Source organism: Lycium barbarum, chromosome 1 (genome assembly GCF_019175385.1).
Source record: "Lycium barbarum isolate Lr01 chromosome 1, ASM1917538v2, whole genome shotgun sequence".
In the NCBI taxonomy this organism is placed as follows: Eukaryota; Viridiplantae; Streptophyta; class Magnoliopsida; order Solanales; family Solanaceae; genus Lycium; species Lycium barbarum.
This window is the reverse complement of record NC_083337.1, coordinates 145,803,973-145,821,518: the sequence shown is the minus strand read 5'-3', so window position 1 is coordinate 145,821,518 and position 17,546 is coordinate 145,803,973. Positions and strand designations below refer to the sequence as shown.

Genomic DNA, 17,546 nt, shown 5'->3' with positions numbered 1-17,546 from the left:
ATACATTAAAATCGAAAATATAACCTAAATTCAAAATCCAAAAGAAAAAGATTTAACATAATACTCTTATGTCAAATTCCAACATTACATAAGTAAGTTCCAACGTTACTTAAGTAAATATAATTCAAAAGAAAGGGAGAATATAAGTCTATAATCTCATTCACAATGAAATTCTACTTTAATAAGATCGTTCATTATATGCCAAGTTTGTTAATGACTCATTCTTTCTAATATTAAGAGGTGTAGTTTCAAAAATTAGAACAACAACATGGTCATGCTAAATGAATAAAATAATTAAAAAAAATACGAGCAATTGCATGGAACTACAAGAAGTTAAGGTTGGAAATGAGAAGAAAGATAAATAATATAAAAAAAATATTTTATAAAATAAAAAATAATTAAAAATTTAAAATCAAAAAAGATTAAAATAATAGAAATAAAAAATAAATTTAAAAGGAAATGAAATTAAAATAAAACAATAAAGAAAGAAACTAAAATGTAACCCTGTAATTACACCCAATTCTCAGTCCCCCCCCCCCCCCCCCCCCTCCTTGAAAATTGGAGAGTGTAATTACACCATCTCAATTACACTCAATTCTCATCTAACTGTGTAATTACTTGGTCAAACAAATAGGTCAAACTGTGTAATTACACCCAATTCCAATTACTTGGTGGCTTTCCAAACGGCCCTTAGTTGACAAATTTGAATGCACATCTGAATTTGAGAAAACTATAGTGCTACTACCATATGGAGCCAGAGTGAAGTGATCCAATCTTATGCTTGTTTTCCAAGGGATGAATTTAAATGATGAATTTGTGAGTTTTTCAGTAATATCATGCGATTAAACGACCATGATCGGCACATAGGAATATTATCCATTCTTCAAGTCTAACCGATTATTGAAAATTTTAATGAAATTTCTCAAAAAGTCTAAACATACTCCAGCAACCTCTGGTCACAAAATCTATCACAAACCATGCCGACATACCAACAAATGAATATTCCGTCAACACTATCTTGAAGTTTCATCTATTAAATTTGAAACCCTATAATAGTGATTATGTTTAAGGGCAACTTACACAAATGACTACACTTTGAGAATATATCTTTTTAGGCATAGCTACACTTTTGTTAATTACATTTCGTAGCTACAGTAATGTGTATTCAAATTCGATTGTATTCCAATTCAGCTGTATTTCACTGTATTCAATTCGAATGTATTCAATTTGGTTGTATTCATTTTATAACAACTTTTACACTGTATTCAACTTAATGTATTTAAATTCGGTTGTATTCAAACAACATAAAGCAAGAAAATACAGGGATATTCAACTGTATTCAAAACACTGTAGTCATTTGTATACAAAAAAAATCTCCTTCGAAATATAAATGAAAAATACATAAAGAAACACTCCATTTTACACTAAAAAATAACTAATACACTGAAATACACTCATATCTAAGATACAAGAAAACAAATACACTCAGATTTGAGATACAAGAAAAAAAAAGTACAAATACACTCAGATTTGAGATACAGGAAAACAAATACACTCAGATTTGAGATACAAGAAATAAAATACACTCAGATCTTAAAATACACCCTCGAAAATTTTTCCATCGCCCGCAACGGCACCGTTGTCCGGTAAGGATCCAACCAGAAACCATTTATTTCCATGTATTCAACACAAAAACAAATACATCTCAAGCAACAACAATGATAAATACTTAGATCTGAGCAAATACACTCAGATCCGGCAACGGCGACGTCGTTCGAGTCGTCCACCGTCAACTTTTTCTTTCCCACCGCCGTCAACGGCAAAGTCCGCCGCCGCGATCGATCTTGAGTCTTAAGAATTTCGGTTGCAGATCTGATAAATACACTTGATCGAAGAAGCTGGAGAAGATGACCGGCGACGGCTCGCCGACGGAGAAGAGAGAGTGAAAAAGGAGAGTGAGTTGAGAGAGAAGAGAGAGGGGATTGAGGGAAAAGATTGATACAATGGAATAAGAGGAGATGAGTTTGGAATTATTTACCTTGTGTAATTGAAATACAACATTTAGGTACTAGATGTAATTAAACTAAAGTGTAGTTACTAAATATAAATATCTCTTATATGTTTTCTACACTATGTAAAATTCCCTATTTTTATTTTAATTACTAATAAATGACTAACCTATGCTATTACTGGAAAACTCATGTACTCTAATTCTGGCCCATGAAATCCAACAGGCTGAGGTGTAACATTCCAAACGTTTTTTTTGTGCGGATTTCCCTTCAAAGGCACTAGTCTTTAATTTTTGTCCCTCAAATTGGTGGTCATTAATTTTTTATCTTCGCCTAATACCTTAAAGTTCTGGGTTCGAACCCAGTAAAAAAGAAAATCACAAGGCAGATTTTTGTAGCAAAATTTAGGCCTTAAGGCAGAGATTTATAAAATTTCAACTAAGTAAATAAAAAAATAAAAATGTCCTAAGGCAGAGTTTTGCATCATGCCTGAAGGAAGGTAAAGTTTTACGAATCCAAACTTTATCTTGCGATTTTCTTTTTAATTTTTGAATGAGCGAGGGTTCAAACCCGAAACCAAGAGATTTTAAGCGAAGGGCCAAAATTAAAGACCACCAATTTGAGGGCCAAAAATTAAAGACTAGTGCCTTTGAAGATCAATCGTGCAAATGACCCTATTCCAAATGGGTCTATCCAGCGAGGCCCAACTAAAAGCGGCCCAGTAAAAATAGTTTATTTCCCGTTTGAGTAGAGGCCAGCATCCACTCCACTCCCTTCATTGTTATTATTATTACTAGAAAATTGATCCGCGCTTTGCGCGGTTATCAAAATCTCATTAAATTATGAAATGGCCATGTGTTTCTAATGCAAATACCACAAATGAAAAAAAAAAAAATCGATGATAAATAAACCTATATTTTGTGACCCATTCTTGTCACAATTGTAAGGTTTTGATTAGGGGTGTTCATGGGTCGGTTTTGGGTTAAAATCAAAATTAAACCAATCTAGCTAATTGATTTTTAAAACTATTAAAACCAAACCCAAACGTAAGATATATCCATTGGCTTGGTTATAGTCGGTTTTCGGTTTTTAAGAAAATTAACAGTATTTCTCTCTTTCATGTCTTTGTACTACAATTAGGAGAGAATTTTCTATCCTTTTCCAACTTATAGTTCGTTATTATTGTTTTATTGTGGTAGCTATAGTTTTCTTGGATTATGGAGAAAATGTGTTAGGATTTATAAGTTTTAATTAAGTGAATAAAGTTTATAAAAAATACAAAAATAAATTTAGGTAAATCTCATAGTTGTTTCTTTGAATAAATGAGTTTGATCAATTTATGGATTTCTTTTTAAAAATGAGTTTAAGGTATAAAGTTCATTAGCCTATTAGAGATAAATAAATTTTTGTTTAAAAGTTACAAATTATATAAAACCATTTATAAAACTTAATATATTCTATATATCTAATTATAAATACTATGTACAAAAATTTGTCGGTTCAGTTTGGTTTTTTCTTCGGTTTGGTTTATTCTTTGGTTTGCTTTTAGTAAAACCAAAATCAAACCAAATATTATCGGTATTTAAAACCAAACCAAATCCAACCCAAATAAATATCGGTTTGGTTCAGTTTTCAATTTGGATCGTTTTTTAACCAAACCGTGAACACCCTAATTTTGATATAGTCAAGTTCCTTTAGCAAAAATTACGAGACCTCTAGTTGTAAATATAATATCGGCAGTTTCTTTTGTTTTGTTAAAAAATTAAAAACGTTTTTCCATTTATTTCAATCTTTTATAGAAGTTTTAAAAACTCCCACGTAGTTTTCTAAATATTATACGTATTTTAATTCCTCGTACAATCAATGCTCTAAAGTTTTCCATTTAAAGTGTAAGTGAGTATACTTCTTCACTATAATATTCTCCAATATAATTAAACACATATTTACTTTTTCCCTAAATAAGTTATAATTTTGTGATTTTATAGCTCTCATATTTTAACGTGTCCAAAAATGAGAATGGAGAAACCACACTGTGTCATATCTTTTCCCCAACAAACTACATACAATTTGTTGGGGAAAAAACACTATCAGCTTGTATGATGCTCTATACTCCATAAAGTGATTTATCTCAGCCTCTTTCCCATAATTTTATACGGGACTCTAGAATCTAACATCTTGCCTAAAATCTAATTTTTCTTAAAGATAAAAACTAAGAAAGTCACACAATATCTCAACTATTTTTGTGATGTATGTGCTTTCTTTGGATTTGAAACAGAATGTACATTTGAATTATGTTTTTTAAGATCTTCAATTAATTTTATAATTGTAAAGGAAAAATTACTGTAGAAACAGGGAAGGAAGTAACCAAAAGACGTTAACAACGGATGTGTTATGAAATGATATTGGATGTCCATGTAGTGGAGATAGTGGAGGAAGAAATGATAGTGGATGTCCATAAAGTGGAGATAGTAGAGGGAGATAGTGGATGACCAAAGATGTTGCCATGTGAGCTCATATGACCATCATTGTAGTAATATATCATTCTCAAGTAATGAGGCTATATATATCCATTCATTCTGTTGATGGATTGTAGAACAAAAATTAGTAAAACAAAATATTCTTCGTTTCTCTCTCTGTGTGTGAGTCATACTACTTACTTATTTTTAGTGCTTAGTTTTATTTTATAACACGTTATCAGCACGAGACTCTACCTTCTCAAGGAATTTTTGAAGGTTAAGGTAATATTTTTATTCTCTCTATTTTATGGCTAACCTTACAAAACTCGAGTTCGTTGCCCTTGATATTTCGGGCAAGAACTACCTATCATGGGTGCTAGATGCTGAAATCCATCTTGATGCTATGGGTTTTGGAGACACCATTAAAGAAAATAATAAAGCATCCAACCAAGAAAATGCTAAGGCTATGATATTCTTGCATCATCATCTTGATGAGTACCTGAAAATTGAATATCTTACTATTAAGAATCCACTCGTTTTATGGAAAAACTTGAAAGAAAGGTATGACCACCTGAAGATGGTCTTCCTCCCAAAAGCACGACATGAATGGATCAATCTAAGGCTACAAGATTTCAAATCAGTTATGAAGTATAACTCTGAGATATTCAGAATTACTTCTATATTGACACTATGTGGAGAAAAGATTAGTGATTATGATAAGCTGGAAAAGACGTTCTCCACTTTTCATGCCTCGAATGTGCTCCTGCAGCAGCAATATCGAGAGAAAGGTTTCACAAAGTATTGTGATTTGATTGCTCATCTTCTTGTGGCTGAACAAAATAATGATTTGCTGATGAAAAATCACGAGAATCGACCTACTGGCGCTGCACCACTCCCCGAAGTGAATGAGGTGTATGCCCACTACTCCAGGCGTGGAAAAGGTCGTGGCCCCGGTCGTGGTCATGATAATAGTCGTGGTCGTGATAATAGTCGTGGTCGTTATAATGGTCAAAGAAGAAATTATTTTCTTGGTGTTAATCACTCTTCAAAGAAAAATCACCACCAAAAGGGGAAAAAGAAGGATGATAGGCATGAAGTGCCAGAAGCACGTGGCTTAGAAAACAAATGCTATCGATGTGGTGGAAGTGGACACTGGTCACGTACCTGTCGACGCTGTCGTACAGCAAAGCACTTGGTTGAGCTTTATCAGGCATCAATTAAAAGAAAAGAGAAAAATCTCGAAGCTAATTTTATCTCTGAAAATCAAATTGACATCACACACTTGGATGTAGCAGATTTCTTTGAGCACCCTGAAGGAAAGATAAATCACTTGATTGGTCATGGTTCTGTGGTTAGAGATGATTGAGTTGTTTATTTTAATCTTTACTAGTCGTAGTAGTTGATGAATAAAAGACCATGTGACAGTAGCTGTTTACATGAGTACTATTTGTAATTAGTCTAGATTTAGTCAGTTTGTTATAGTTAGTTATTAATAAAATTTTAATCTGATTTGTCGTGAGTAAATCATTAATGAAGGTGCAAATTCTATAACCAATTTGGTTAAACATTATAACTGCAACTGCATTGAGTTCTATTATATACATATAACTATTTAATTTCCATTTTTTTTACTTGATATATATGGAAACGGAAGAATAGAGAAGTGGTTACAAAGTGATTGGGTTGGATTAAAAGTCAATCATGTTTTTCACCGCATATTGGTACTTCTTTACACCACAATATTTGCCGCAATTGTGATATGATGTCAATAGGAATTTAGTTTACATTGAAAGAGATCCAAGGCAAGTATAATTGATTAGCAAAGCAATATGCAGAAAGCTTTACAAATGATGTCAAGAGAGAGTGAGAGAAAAGAGGCTAAATGCGAACAGATTATTTTTGATAGTAGAAGAATTTAATATTTGTTATTCCCGTCTCTGCATATTGCTTTACGATTGATTCTCACGTGATTAAGGAATAGCATGTGTAAAAAAAATTTATTTTTTTATTTTATGTACTTGCTTTACACCTCGTAAATGCTTATTTTTCCTAACTAAAGAAAAGGAAATTATGGGTACAGTACTATTTATAGCGATTGTTTATAGCAACTCTGTTAATCATAATTTTTAATTTTGAGTCCTTGTTTCGGTATAAGAAATTTTTGGTTATCCACAGAAATGTGTTATTAAATTAGTCTGTTGACCTAATAAGTTAAGTAAATATCCTAAATGATATATTGGCTTGGATTATTATATTGAAACGTTGTATTGGTATGTAGTTTCATTTGTTTGTACAACTTTGGTTTGTATTTAGTTTACTGGAATTTCTAATACTTAGTATTTATTTTGCTTTGTTTGTGTCATTTCATTCGAAGATATGGATAACTCTCAAAGTAAGTTTGGATTAAAATCCAATTATGAAGACATATGTTTGATTGATTCTGCTACCACACACACGATCTTCAAGGACAAGAAATATTTTTCTCATTTACTTATGGGTAAGGCAAATGTTAATACCATTTCTGGTAGTACTAATTTGATTGAAGGCTCCGGAAGAGCCGTCATAATTTTGCCTAAGGGAACAAAACTCATTATAAAGGATGCCATGTTCTCTCCTAAGTCCAGAAGGAACTTATTAAGTTTTAAAGATATCCGTCAAAATGGATACCATATTAAAACAATGGATGAGATGAATCTTGAATATATTGGTATCACCAAGGATGTCTCTGGCCAGAAAGTTGTTATAGAAAAGTTTCGTGCTTTGTCTTCTAGCTTATATTGGACAAAAATTGGAGTAATTGAGGCACATTCTGTCGTAAACCAGAAGTTTATGGAATCCAATACGTGTACTTTGGCATGATCGATTGGGACACCCTGGATCTATAATGATGAGACGAATTATAGAAAATTCAAATGGGCATCCATTAAAGAACCTGAAGATTCTTTTAAACAATGAATTTTCTTGCCCTTTTTGTTATCAAGGCAAGTTAATTATTAGGCCATCACCTACAAAGGTTGAGTTTGAATCCCCTGAATTTTTGGAACGTATACATGGGGATATTTGTGGACCAATTCACCCCCCGAGTGGGTCATTTAGATATTTTATGGTCCTAATAGATGCTTCTTCTAGATGGTCTCATGTGTGCCTACTGTCATCTCGCAAATCGCAACCTGGCGTTTGTGAAATTATTGGCACAAATAATTCGATTACGGGCACAATTTCCTGATAATCCGATAAAGTCTATTCGCCTTGATAATGCTGCAGATTTTTCATCCCAAACATTTAATGATTATTGTTTATCAATTGGGATAAGAGTTGAACATCCTGTAGCTCATGTTCACACTCAAAATGGTCTTGCAGAGTCATTAATTAAACGTTTGCAGTTGATTGCAAGACCATTACTCATGAAAACGAGGTTGCCCACGACTGTCTAGGGTCACGCTATTTTGCATGCAGCAACACTCGTTCGTCTCAGACCGACAAACTATCATAAATTTTCTCCGTTGCAATTGGTTTTGGGTCAAGAACCTAATATATCCCATCTAAGAATTTTTGGATGTGCCGTATATGTGCCTGTAGCACCACCACATCGCACCAAGATGGGTCCCCAAAGAAGATTAGGAATATATGTTGGGTTTGAATCGCCCTCCATTATTCGCTACCTTGAACCATTAACCGGAGATTTGTTCACTGCTCGATTTGCAGATTGTCAATTTGATGAGACAATTTTCCCAAAATTAGGGGGAGAGAATAATGAAATAAAAAGGAAAATTTTGTGGAATAATTCATCATTGTCTCATCTTGATCCACGTTCTTCTATTTGAGAGCAAGAGGTTCAAAAGATTATTCACTTACAGAAAATAGCAAACCAAATGCCAGACACGTATATACAGATTTGAAAAGGATTACCAAATCACATATGCCTGCAGAGAATGTCCCGATTCGGATTGATGTCCCTGTAGGACCGTCTACTATTGTCATAGCAAACGAGTCCAAAGCACGCCAGAAGCGTGGTAGAACATTGGGTTCTAAGGATCGAAATCCTAGAAAAAAAAACAAATGGTCAAGATGACACTACGAATGAACCTCACAAAGAAATTCGAGATTTGAGCAATAGTGATATTCTTGACGAAATCAATGAGCCTGAGACTCAAGAAAATGAGGAAATATCAATTAATCCAATTAATGTTGGGACTAATTTGAATAGATTGGAAATAAATGTGGATTATGTCTTTGCCTATAATGTTGCAACAAGAATTATGCAAGATAGTGAGGATCTTGAACCCCAATCTGTTAAAGAATGCCAAGAAAGACGTGATTGGCCAAAGTGGCAAGAGGCAATTCAATCAGAGTTAAACTCACTTACCAAACGGGAAGTTTTTGGACATGTAGTCCAAACACCTAATGGCATTAAACCTGTTGGTTATAAATGGGTTTTTGTGCGAAAAAGAAATGAGAAAAATGAGATACAAAGATATAAGGCACGCCTTGTTGCACAAGGATTTTCACAAAAGCCTGGTGTTGATTATGAAGAGACATATTCCCCTGTTATGGATGCAATAACATTACGTTATCTCATTAGTTTCGTTGTCCATGAGAGACTTGAGATGCATTTGATGGATGTGGTTACAGCCTATCTATATGGATCACTTGAAAATGAAATATACATGAAAATCCCTGAAGGATTTAAGATGCATGAAGCATGTAGTTCAAAGTCTCGGGAAATGTATTCAATCAGATTACAAAGATCATTGTATGGTTTGAAGCAATCCGGGTGCATGTGGTATAACCGCCTTAGTGAATATTTGTTAAAGGAAAGCTATACAAATGATGCAATTTGCCCATGTGTTTTTATAAAGAAAGTAATATCGGAGTTTGTTGTATTTGCTGTATATGTTGACGACATAAACCTTATTGGAACTCCTGCAGAGCTCAAAAAGGCAATTGATTATTTAAAGAAGGAATTTGAGATGAAAGATCTTGGAAAGACAAAATTATGCCTTGATTTGCAAATTGAACATTTGACAAATGGCATTTTTGTCCATCAATCTGCCTATACAGAGAAAGTGTTGAAACGATTTTATATGGATGAAGCACATCCATTAAGTACTCCGATGGTTGTTCGATCATTTGATGCGAATAAAGATCCGTTCCGACCTCAAGAAAAGAATGAGGAAATTCTTGGTCCAGAAGTATCATATCTTAGTGCAATTGGTGCACTAATGTATCTTGCCAATACCACAAGGCCTGACATAGCATTTTCAGTTAATGTGTTAGCGAGACATAGTTGTGCTCCTACAAGGAGACACTGGAACGGAATTAAACACATATTGAGGTATCTAAAGGGGACTATCGATTTGGGCTTATTTTATTCTAGCAATTGCAGTCCTGATCTTGTTGGTTATGCCGATGCAGGGTATTTATCCGACCCACATAAAACTAGATCTCAAACAGGCTATGTATTTATTTGTGGGAGCGCTACCATATCTTGGCGATCTACAAAGCAGTCTATTATGGCTACCTCATCAAATCATGCTGAGATAATAGTTATTCATGAAGCGAGCCGTGAAGTTGTGTGGCTAAGGTCAATGATACATCTCATTCGAGAAAAGTGTGGTTTGAAATGTGATAAAATACCCACAATCTTATATGAAAATAATGCAGCATGCATGGCCCAATTGAAAGGAGGTTTCATAAAAGGAGATAGAACGAAACATATTTCACCAAAGTTATTCTTCACACATGATCTCCAAAAGAATGGTGATATTGATGTGCAACAAATCCGTTCAAGTGACAATTCTGCAGATTTATTCACCAAATCTTTACCAACTTCAACTCTTGAGAAGATGATATTCAAGATTGGAATGCGAAGACTCCGACATCTGAATTTTAGTCTTCGTCAGGGGGAGTGAAATACGTGTTGTACTCTTTTTCCCTTAACTAAGGTTTTGTCCCATTGGATTTTTCTTGGTAAGGTTTTTAATGAGGCAGCTCTCAAAGCGTATTACTAGATATGTATACTCTTTTTCCTTCACTAGGACTTTTTCCCACGGGGTTTTTTTTTTTTCCTAATAAAGTTTTAACGAGACACGTCATCTAATTAATGGACATCCAAGGGGAAGTGTTATGAAATGATAGTGAATGTCCATGTAGTGAAGATAGTGGAGGGAGAAATGATAGTGGATGTCCAATGTAGTGGAGATAGTGGAGGGAGATAGTGGATGACCAAAGTTATGATGACAAAGTCATGATGATGTTGTCATGTGAGCCCATATGACCATCATTGTAGTAATATATCATTCTCAAGTAATGAGGCTATATATATTCATTCATTCTGTTGATGGATTGTAAAACAAAAATTAGTAAAATAAAGTATTCTTCGTTTCTCTCTCTGTGCGTGAGTCATACTACTTACTTATTTTTAGTGCTTAGTTTTATTTTATAACAGGATGTGAATTGTTTACATTTTTTTTTTCTTTCTTGTACAAGTCTTACTTTTCAACATCCAAGTCTTGTTCGAGAGATTCCTAAAAATCTGTATCCAATACTATTCTTCCTTATTTGTCTCCCAACTGATTTTAATTAAAGATTCATTTTCAGTGCTCCTAAATTAATTTCTTCCATTGTCAACTCTTTCTTTGTATTTTTCTCCCTGCAAACTTTGTCATTCCTTTTTATTTAAAGTAAACTCTTCTAAGGAGCCAAAAAAGAAACTGTAAAATAGAATGACGAAAGAAAAAGAAAACCATGTGTCTCTGACATGGTTGGAGAACTGACTCCTAAATTTTGAAGGTGATAGATCCTTATAGATAGTACACCATTTCTGAATTGGTATTTTATCACAGTAATATCAGTTTTTGAAATTGTAGGGTCTCCAATTTGTTGAGGTCTAAATTAGTGTCGTCCGCATTTCATTCCATTGTATTTTTTTTCCGGTGACACTAATGTTGGGAATGGGTTGCCGGCGGCGAAACCCATCAATTGGAAGAAGATCAAATGGGTTTTAGAGCCCGTTTGGATTGGCTTATAAGCAACTTATAAGCTGTTTTCAATTTTTTTTTAGTGTTTGGCTGATCAGCTTAAAGTTATTTTGTGCTTAAAATAAGCTTAAAAAAATAATTAGGCTCATTTGACTTAGCTAATCTAAAGCAGCTTATAAGTTGAAAACAGCTTATAAGTCAAAAAAAAATAAGTTAGACTATTTTAATTTATTTATTTTTAACTTATAAGCTGCAAACATCTTATAGATATAAGCCCATCCAAACATGCTCTTAGTGGGAAAAAGGAACTGATTCAATGGATGGGAAGTGATGTGTTTATTGCTTTTATTTTCAGTAACACAAGAACAGTTGCGACTCTTCTGCTTAATAATTAATGGGCATGTTGTTATTTTAAGAGTTTTAAAATTTAAGGGAAAAAGGAGAAAATTCCAAAAATTAAAAAAAATAGATAAATCTATTTTCTTATCAATGAGAAATGCGTAGTGACGGGTATAGTGCCCTGCTTTATACTACTATATAGATATAGATTATCCAACCAATGGGCACCATAACTACTGCAGCAACTACCACAATTGGTGTCTCCCACCACTCTAATTTCTTCCCTTCCAAGCTCTTCAAAACTTCACTTTCCTATCTGTCAATCCCTAATTTCATCACATACAATGTCCGCCAATTCTCTCCAAGTCAAACCTTCATCTACCATTGGTACTCTCTCTCTCTCACACACTGAATCACCTGTAATGATCACCTCCCCACGCAATTCTGGTTATGAATTACACTTTGGAACGAAAAATTAGCTGATCAAGCGTTGACTATTACTCTTTCTGTCCCCACTTGTGTAACACCGTTTTTTTTTAGTCTATACAAAATGAATGTCACATTTCTATACTTAGAAAGAATTTGTTTTATCCATAATGAGATTGACTTATAACTTATAGCCACGACACAGCTATGTAAACTTGTTTTGGACCATAAATTTTAAAAGTTTTTGACTTTCTTTCTTAAATTCCGTGCCTAGTCAAATTGTGTCTGATAAATTGGGACGGAATTAGTATTGAAAAGGACAAGCTTTTGCTTCTACTTTTCGTTAACGAGTGTGATTGAGTTCATTTGCACAGTATCTATATATTGCTGATGTCACGGGGGCTATTTTGATGTATACAGAAATTTCTAGCTTCTGTTTAGTTACGCGCTTATATTTGCTACCGTTAAGGCTGTTAAATTTCTTAGGATATTCGAGTAGTTTCTTAGCAATCAGATAGTTAAAAGGCGTTTTGCTAGTGCCTCGTCCAAGGGAGTTTTAAAACACTTTTATCAGCTAATAACCACCATTGAGCGTCGACCAGATATTTACAGGGTGTTATGCTCGTTAATTAGGTCAAGTCTTATGGGATACTGAAAGTTATATGTATATATTGAATTATTTCTGTTGAGAGGAATTTATGTGATTGTGGCAAAATAAGTTGGTAATCTTAGTAGGCGTTTGGCCAGCAAAGAATATTTGTTTGTTTGAATGTACTGAAAGTGAAAAAAGTGAAATAAAGGTTGTAGGTGTTAATTTGTATTTGGAATTTTCATGGTCAAACGCTGATTTTCAAATAAGGTGGAAAAAAAATCCAGAAAAAAGTGAATAATTCTCATGGCCAAACGGGTCCTTAGTATCCAATTTTAAGGAGTTATTCAAATGCTGATGACGTTACGTGTAGGAAGATATTCCATGGTTTACTCCGAAGATATATGCATCTCTTTCTGAATTTGTCTTCTCTTGTTTCATTCTCGTCGTCTGATTTATTGGTTATTGAAGATGCTCCGAGTGAAGAATTGGAGGCTTCATCTAGGGGAAACGTTGGAGCGAACGACCTGCTGATTGTTGGACCTGGTGTTCTTGGTCGTTTAGTGGCTAAAAAATGGAGAGAGGTATTGTTCTTTTAAAAGAAGGAACATAAGTCTTCATCTTTGTACACCAGTTCAAAAATAGCATGACTATAGCCAACCACTTCTTGTTTGTTAAGTTGGGTTGATTTTGGAAGCATGTAGGGTGTGTTTGGTATGAAGGAAAATGAGTGATTTTCTGGTGTTTGGTAAGTAAACAGAAATATATTGTCTCAAAAGCCTTCAACTAAAATCTAAGCAAATACTATGGAGGTGGGGCTAGGGGTAGTAGTGCGGGTGTGGTGGGGGTGGGGGCAATGGGGGGTTGGGGTGGAATTGGGTATGTTGGAGGATGGGTAAGAATGAAATGTCACTTATGAAACTTTATTCCCTAGTTCCACTAGGGAAATCATTTTCCTCGTTTTTAAGGAACTTGTTTTCCTAGAAGTTGTTTTTCCAAAAAACTTTGACAACCAAACACGAGAAAATTGAAGAATATTTTCTAGAAAATGTTTTCCTCCATACCAAACACACCCGTAATGTTTATCTTTCTGAAATGAAAATGTAAGTAGAGTATAAGACTCTGGCTTATAAGTGTAACAGACTGGTGGATTTCTCATTCTCTGTTGCTTATCGAGTGTGCTTTGTGAATTAGCTAAGGGTTGAGATCCTTTAATGTGCCAGGATTACCCAGGCTGTCAGATATATGGGCAGACAGTGACCACCAATCACCACGATGAACTGATTAAAATGGGAATTAATCCATCTTCCAAACAAACCAAGCTGAGTTACAAGTTCCCTTATGTTATATTCTGTGCTCCTCCATCTCAGACTGAAGATTACACTGGTGACATTAGGTAAGGTTAATAATTCGTGCAAGTCCCTATATATAATGGCATTATTTGATATCAACTTTCATCTTTTCTGGTGCTCATCAATCATGCTGATATCGAAGTCTTTCTTGTAAAAATCAATAACAAGGTGGATAGTTTCTAGGGATGTTTCATGATGGAGAGCAGAAACCCTAGTAATTTGTGGTTCACTAATGAGCAAGAATGTGTTTGAGTTTCTGGTTTTTTGTTAAAGGGAAACTTTATTTTAGTTCGGTTTAAGGATTAGTTGTTATTAAGTTGTGTTGCATGTCCTAAAGTTCAGGGATAATGCCGTTTTTATTATATGGAGTGATAAGTATCTCTTTTCTCATAGATTTCATCATCAGTATGAGTAACTTAGATTCGCTTTTCTGTTTGTTTCTGCTTAGTTGGGAAGTGACTTTTTTTTTTTTTGAGAAGGAAGTTGGGAAGTGACTTGTAACAGAGACTAATCATTGATATTCTTTTATTGATAGTGGTATAGTCTTTTATTAATAGACAGTATCAAGATGGTACTGAGAAAGTGAGAATTAACTAAATATATTCCTCATGTTCTTATTGCTTGTCAGCTTTTTTGCTGTTTTCAGACGTGCTTAAGTGACGCTGATCAAATTGATCATGTAATTTGGTTTAACGTAAAAACTGAATGCCACCTGTAATTAAGTTATCTTTTGCATGTGAAATGAACAGGGAGGCTGCATTAAGTTGGAACGGTGAAGGTTCCTTCCTATTTACTTCAAGCTCTGCACCATATGACTGCTTCGACAATGGAGCAATAAGCGAGGTATTAAATCTTATAAAAAGAAATTTTCAAGTAACAGTTTCTTCTTTTGATTGATTAACTCAAGCTGGGATTTTAAGTATTTAAAATTAAGATACAGTGTTCTTAAATTTCATTTTTAGAGGAACTAATGCATTTTAATTCATGAAGTTTATAACTTAAAAGAATGAGTCATGTGTTTTTCTGCATTCCTTTTTGTAGCTAAACATCTTTTCTGTGTCAATGTATAGGATGGCCCTGTAGTTCCTATTGGGAGGAGTCCTAGAACTGATGTACTTCTCAAGGCAGAGAAAGTAGTGCAGGACTTTGATGGTTGTGTAGTTAGATTGGCTGGCCTTTATATATCCTTCTTTACGCGCTTCAGTTGGCATATTCCTTTCTGTGGAGCTTTTAAATCTTTGTTGTTTATGCAACTACCTTAACACATTAACACAAAGCAGATAGAGGTGCACATATATACTGGTTACATAAAGGGACCTGTGAAATTCGTCCCGACCACATCCTCAATCTTATTCATTATGAGGTAAAACATTATGTTTTACATCATGTTTAGTCTGGAGGTTCCACTTTTGTTGCCCTTTCATGCTTGTATAATTACGTCAATATTGATGTTTTAGCCTGTTTATTCAAACAGGATGCAGCTTCATTGTCAGTTACCATCTTAAAGAAGAGACTTCGTGGTCGGATCTTTTTGGGCTGTGACAACCACCCTGTATCCAGGTCATTCCGTTTAAATACTCTCCGTGTTTTGGGTGAAGTAATTAAAATGTTCTGAATTTCTGACCCGTATTGTATTATCTTGTTCTCATTGCAGGCAGGAAGTGATGGACTTAGTCGATAAAAGTGGAAAGTTTGATAAGAAGTTTGGGGGTTTCACAGGTAACTGATTATATCCTTAGTCTTTATTACTCGTATTTGCTCAAAGTGTCACGCGACAGCGGTTGTGTGTAATTTCTTTCAGGAACTAGTGATCCTTTAGGGAAGAAGTTAAACAACTCCAAGACTCGTGCTGAACTAGGATGGGAGCCCAAATATCCGAGCTTTGCTCAGTTCCTTGGAGTTTCAGAGTAATTGCTGCTACATCTATCATCTCTTCGAAATAATTGGAGTAATTAGAACATCCATTTTCACATTTATTTTCTGATGCAGCATGTGTTACCCTGCTTTCATATTCATACTAAAACTACAGATCATTTTTGGTGTATTTAGCTACAATCTATGATTAGTATATATAGCACATTATGGAATTGGCATCTGTGTACAGCCTCCACTACAATTTATTGGTTGGAGAGGAGAACCCTGTCCTTGTCAAACATTCCTATATTGTTTTTTTTTTCTAAAATCTTGTGACTAATAAATCTTGAGACTTGAGAGATTTATCAGTGTGCTACCTGGAAAATCAAAAAGGTACAAAGTAATCTGGTTTCAGGAGCTGGTGCAATTAGTGTATTCGAGAAAAATAAAAAATGAACCTAACAACTCAATCAGTATGTACTTTATTCGACTCCGTGTAAATTTGAAATTCTAAAACCAATGATATTTCATTTCGTTTGGATATTAAATAAAATAAAGTTGAACCGAAACCAAACAAAACCAAAAATACAGATTTTATCTAATAATAAATAAATTATATCAAAAAAAAATGAAAGGATGTAACTAAATGTCATGTGTTGTGCCTGAGGTCTTTTCCCGAATTGTATTCCATATATGTTAGATTCTTCAAACAATGAAGGCAAACTGATCTACTATATGGTTTTACATGGACTTTTCTGGTTGTGTTAGCCATTCAAATTTTTAATGAAGTTGATTGGAAAAATACGGACTTCTCTACAGAGAATTAGAATTTCGATATGATAGTGGGTTGCCCGGGATTCGAATCCGGAATTAGTCGGATGGAGTAGATAAGTAGTTTCTGCTATGATGTGCAAACAGAAGGTCAGCTCTTCTTACTAGGCTCATCAAAGGTGGAACCATTGTTACTCCTAGTTGCTTGTTAATTAATTGCACATAAGTTAGGGGGAATGAATTAATAATGCCTTTTTCTTCCCCTATTTCTCTAATCAAGTAAAAATAGTGTCTTGTGGGTGAACAAGCGCACTTGATTATCTGCTATTTGCAAATAACATAAAGAAATTCATTAGAAACCTTTTGATGAACATTTAAAATGACATTTAGCAATGTGATGGTCACTACTTTTCAAAAAAGGAAAAAGCAAAGGAACTAGAAGCCATAAAGGCATAAACGGTTTCTTTTTTAAAGGGTTCTTCTTTTCTGGGGAGAGGAGGGAAGGTATAAAAACTTACCCACTGGGTATTAATACCAGAGCAATAAATACATGACATGTGTTTGCACATACATTATTTTCATTTAACCATGATTACTTAACATATATTTCCACCTCATTAAGTCACTTAGCCATGGTAATTTAATATGATTTGATGTAAACACCCGGTGCAGTAAGTCTTTACTGGTGAAGTGGTGTATAAACTTAGCAAATCTGGTCTTTAATCATCTTGTGAAGCAAACATCAGCTGTAAGACAGTAATGCAAGATCA

At 34.3% G+C, this 17,546-nt stretch overlaps 2 protein-coding genes across 3 annotated transcripts; both read left to right on the top strand.

The window, feature by feature from the left end:
- Nucleotides 1-5,318: 5,318 nt before the first annotated feature.
- On the top strand, nt 5,319-5,831 carry LOC132615735 (uncharacterized). Its single transcript, XM_060330346.1, has one exon. The coding sequence runs from the start codon at nt 5,319-5,321 to the stop codon at nt 5,829-5,831; it is 513 nt and encodes a 170-aa protein (XP_060186329.1).
- A 6,144-nt stretch (nt 5,832-11,975) lies between these two features.
- On the top strand, nt 11,976-16,316 carry LOC132641972 (uncharacterized). Of its 2 annotated transcripts, XM_060359150.1 has the most exons (9): nt 11,989-12,171; nt 13,271-13,383; nt 14,023-14,195; nt 14,901-14,994; nt 15,222-15,333; nt 15,426-15,514; nt 15,626-15,711; nt 15,806-15,870; nt 15,953-16,316. In XM_060359150.1, exons 1-9 carry the CDS (start codon nt 12,129-12,131, stop codon nt 16,060-16,062), a joined length of 885 nt encoding a protein of 294 aa, XP_060215133.1. In that variant the 5' UTR covers nt 11,989-12,128; the 3' UTR covers nt 16,063-16,316. The 2 variants fall into 2 exon arrangements, with proteins under 2 accessions (XP_060215141.1, XP_060215133.1); XM_060359158.1 differs by lacking the exons at nt 13,271-13,383; nt 14,023-14,195 and having other exon boundaries at nt 11,976-12,171.
- Nucleotides 16,317-17,546: the final 1,230 nt, after the last annotated feature.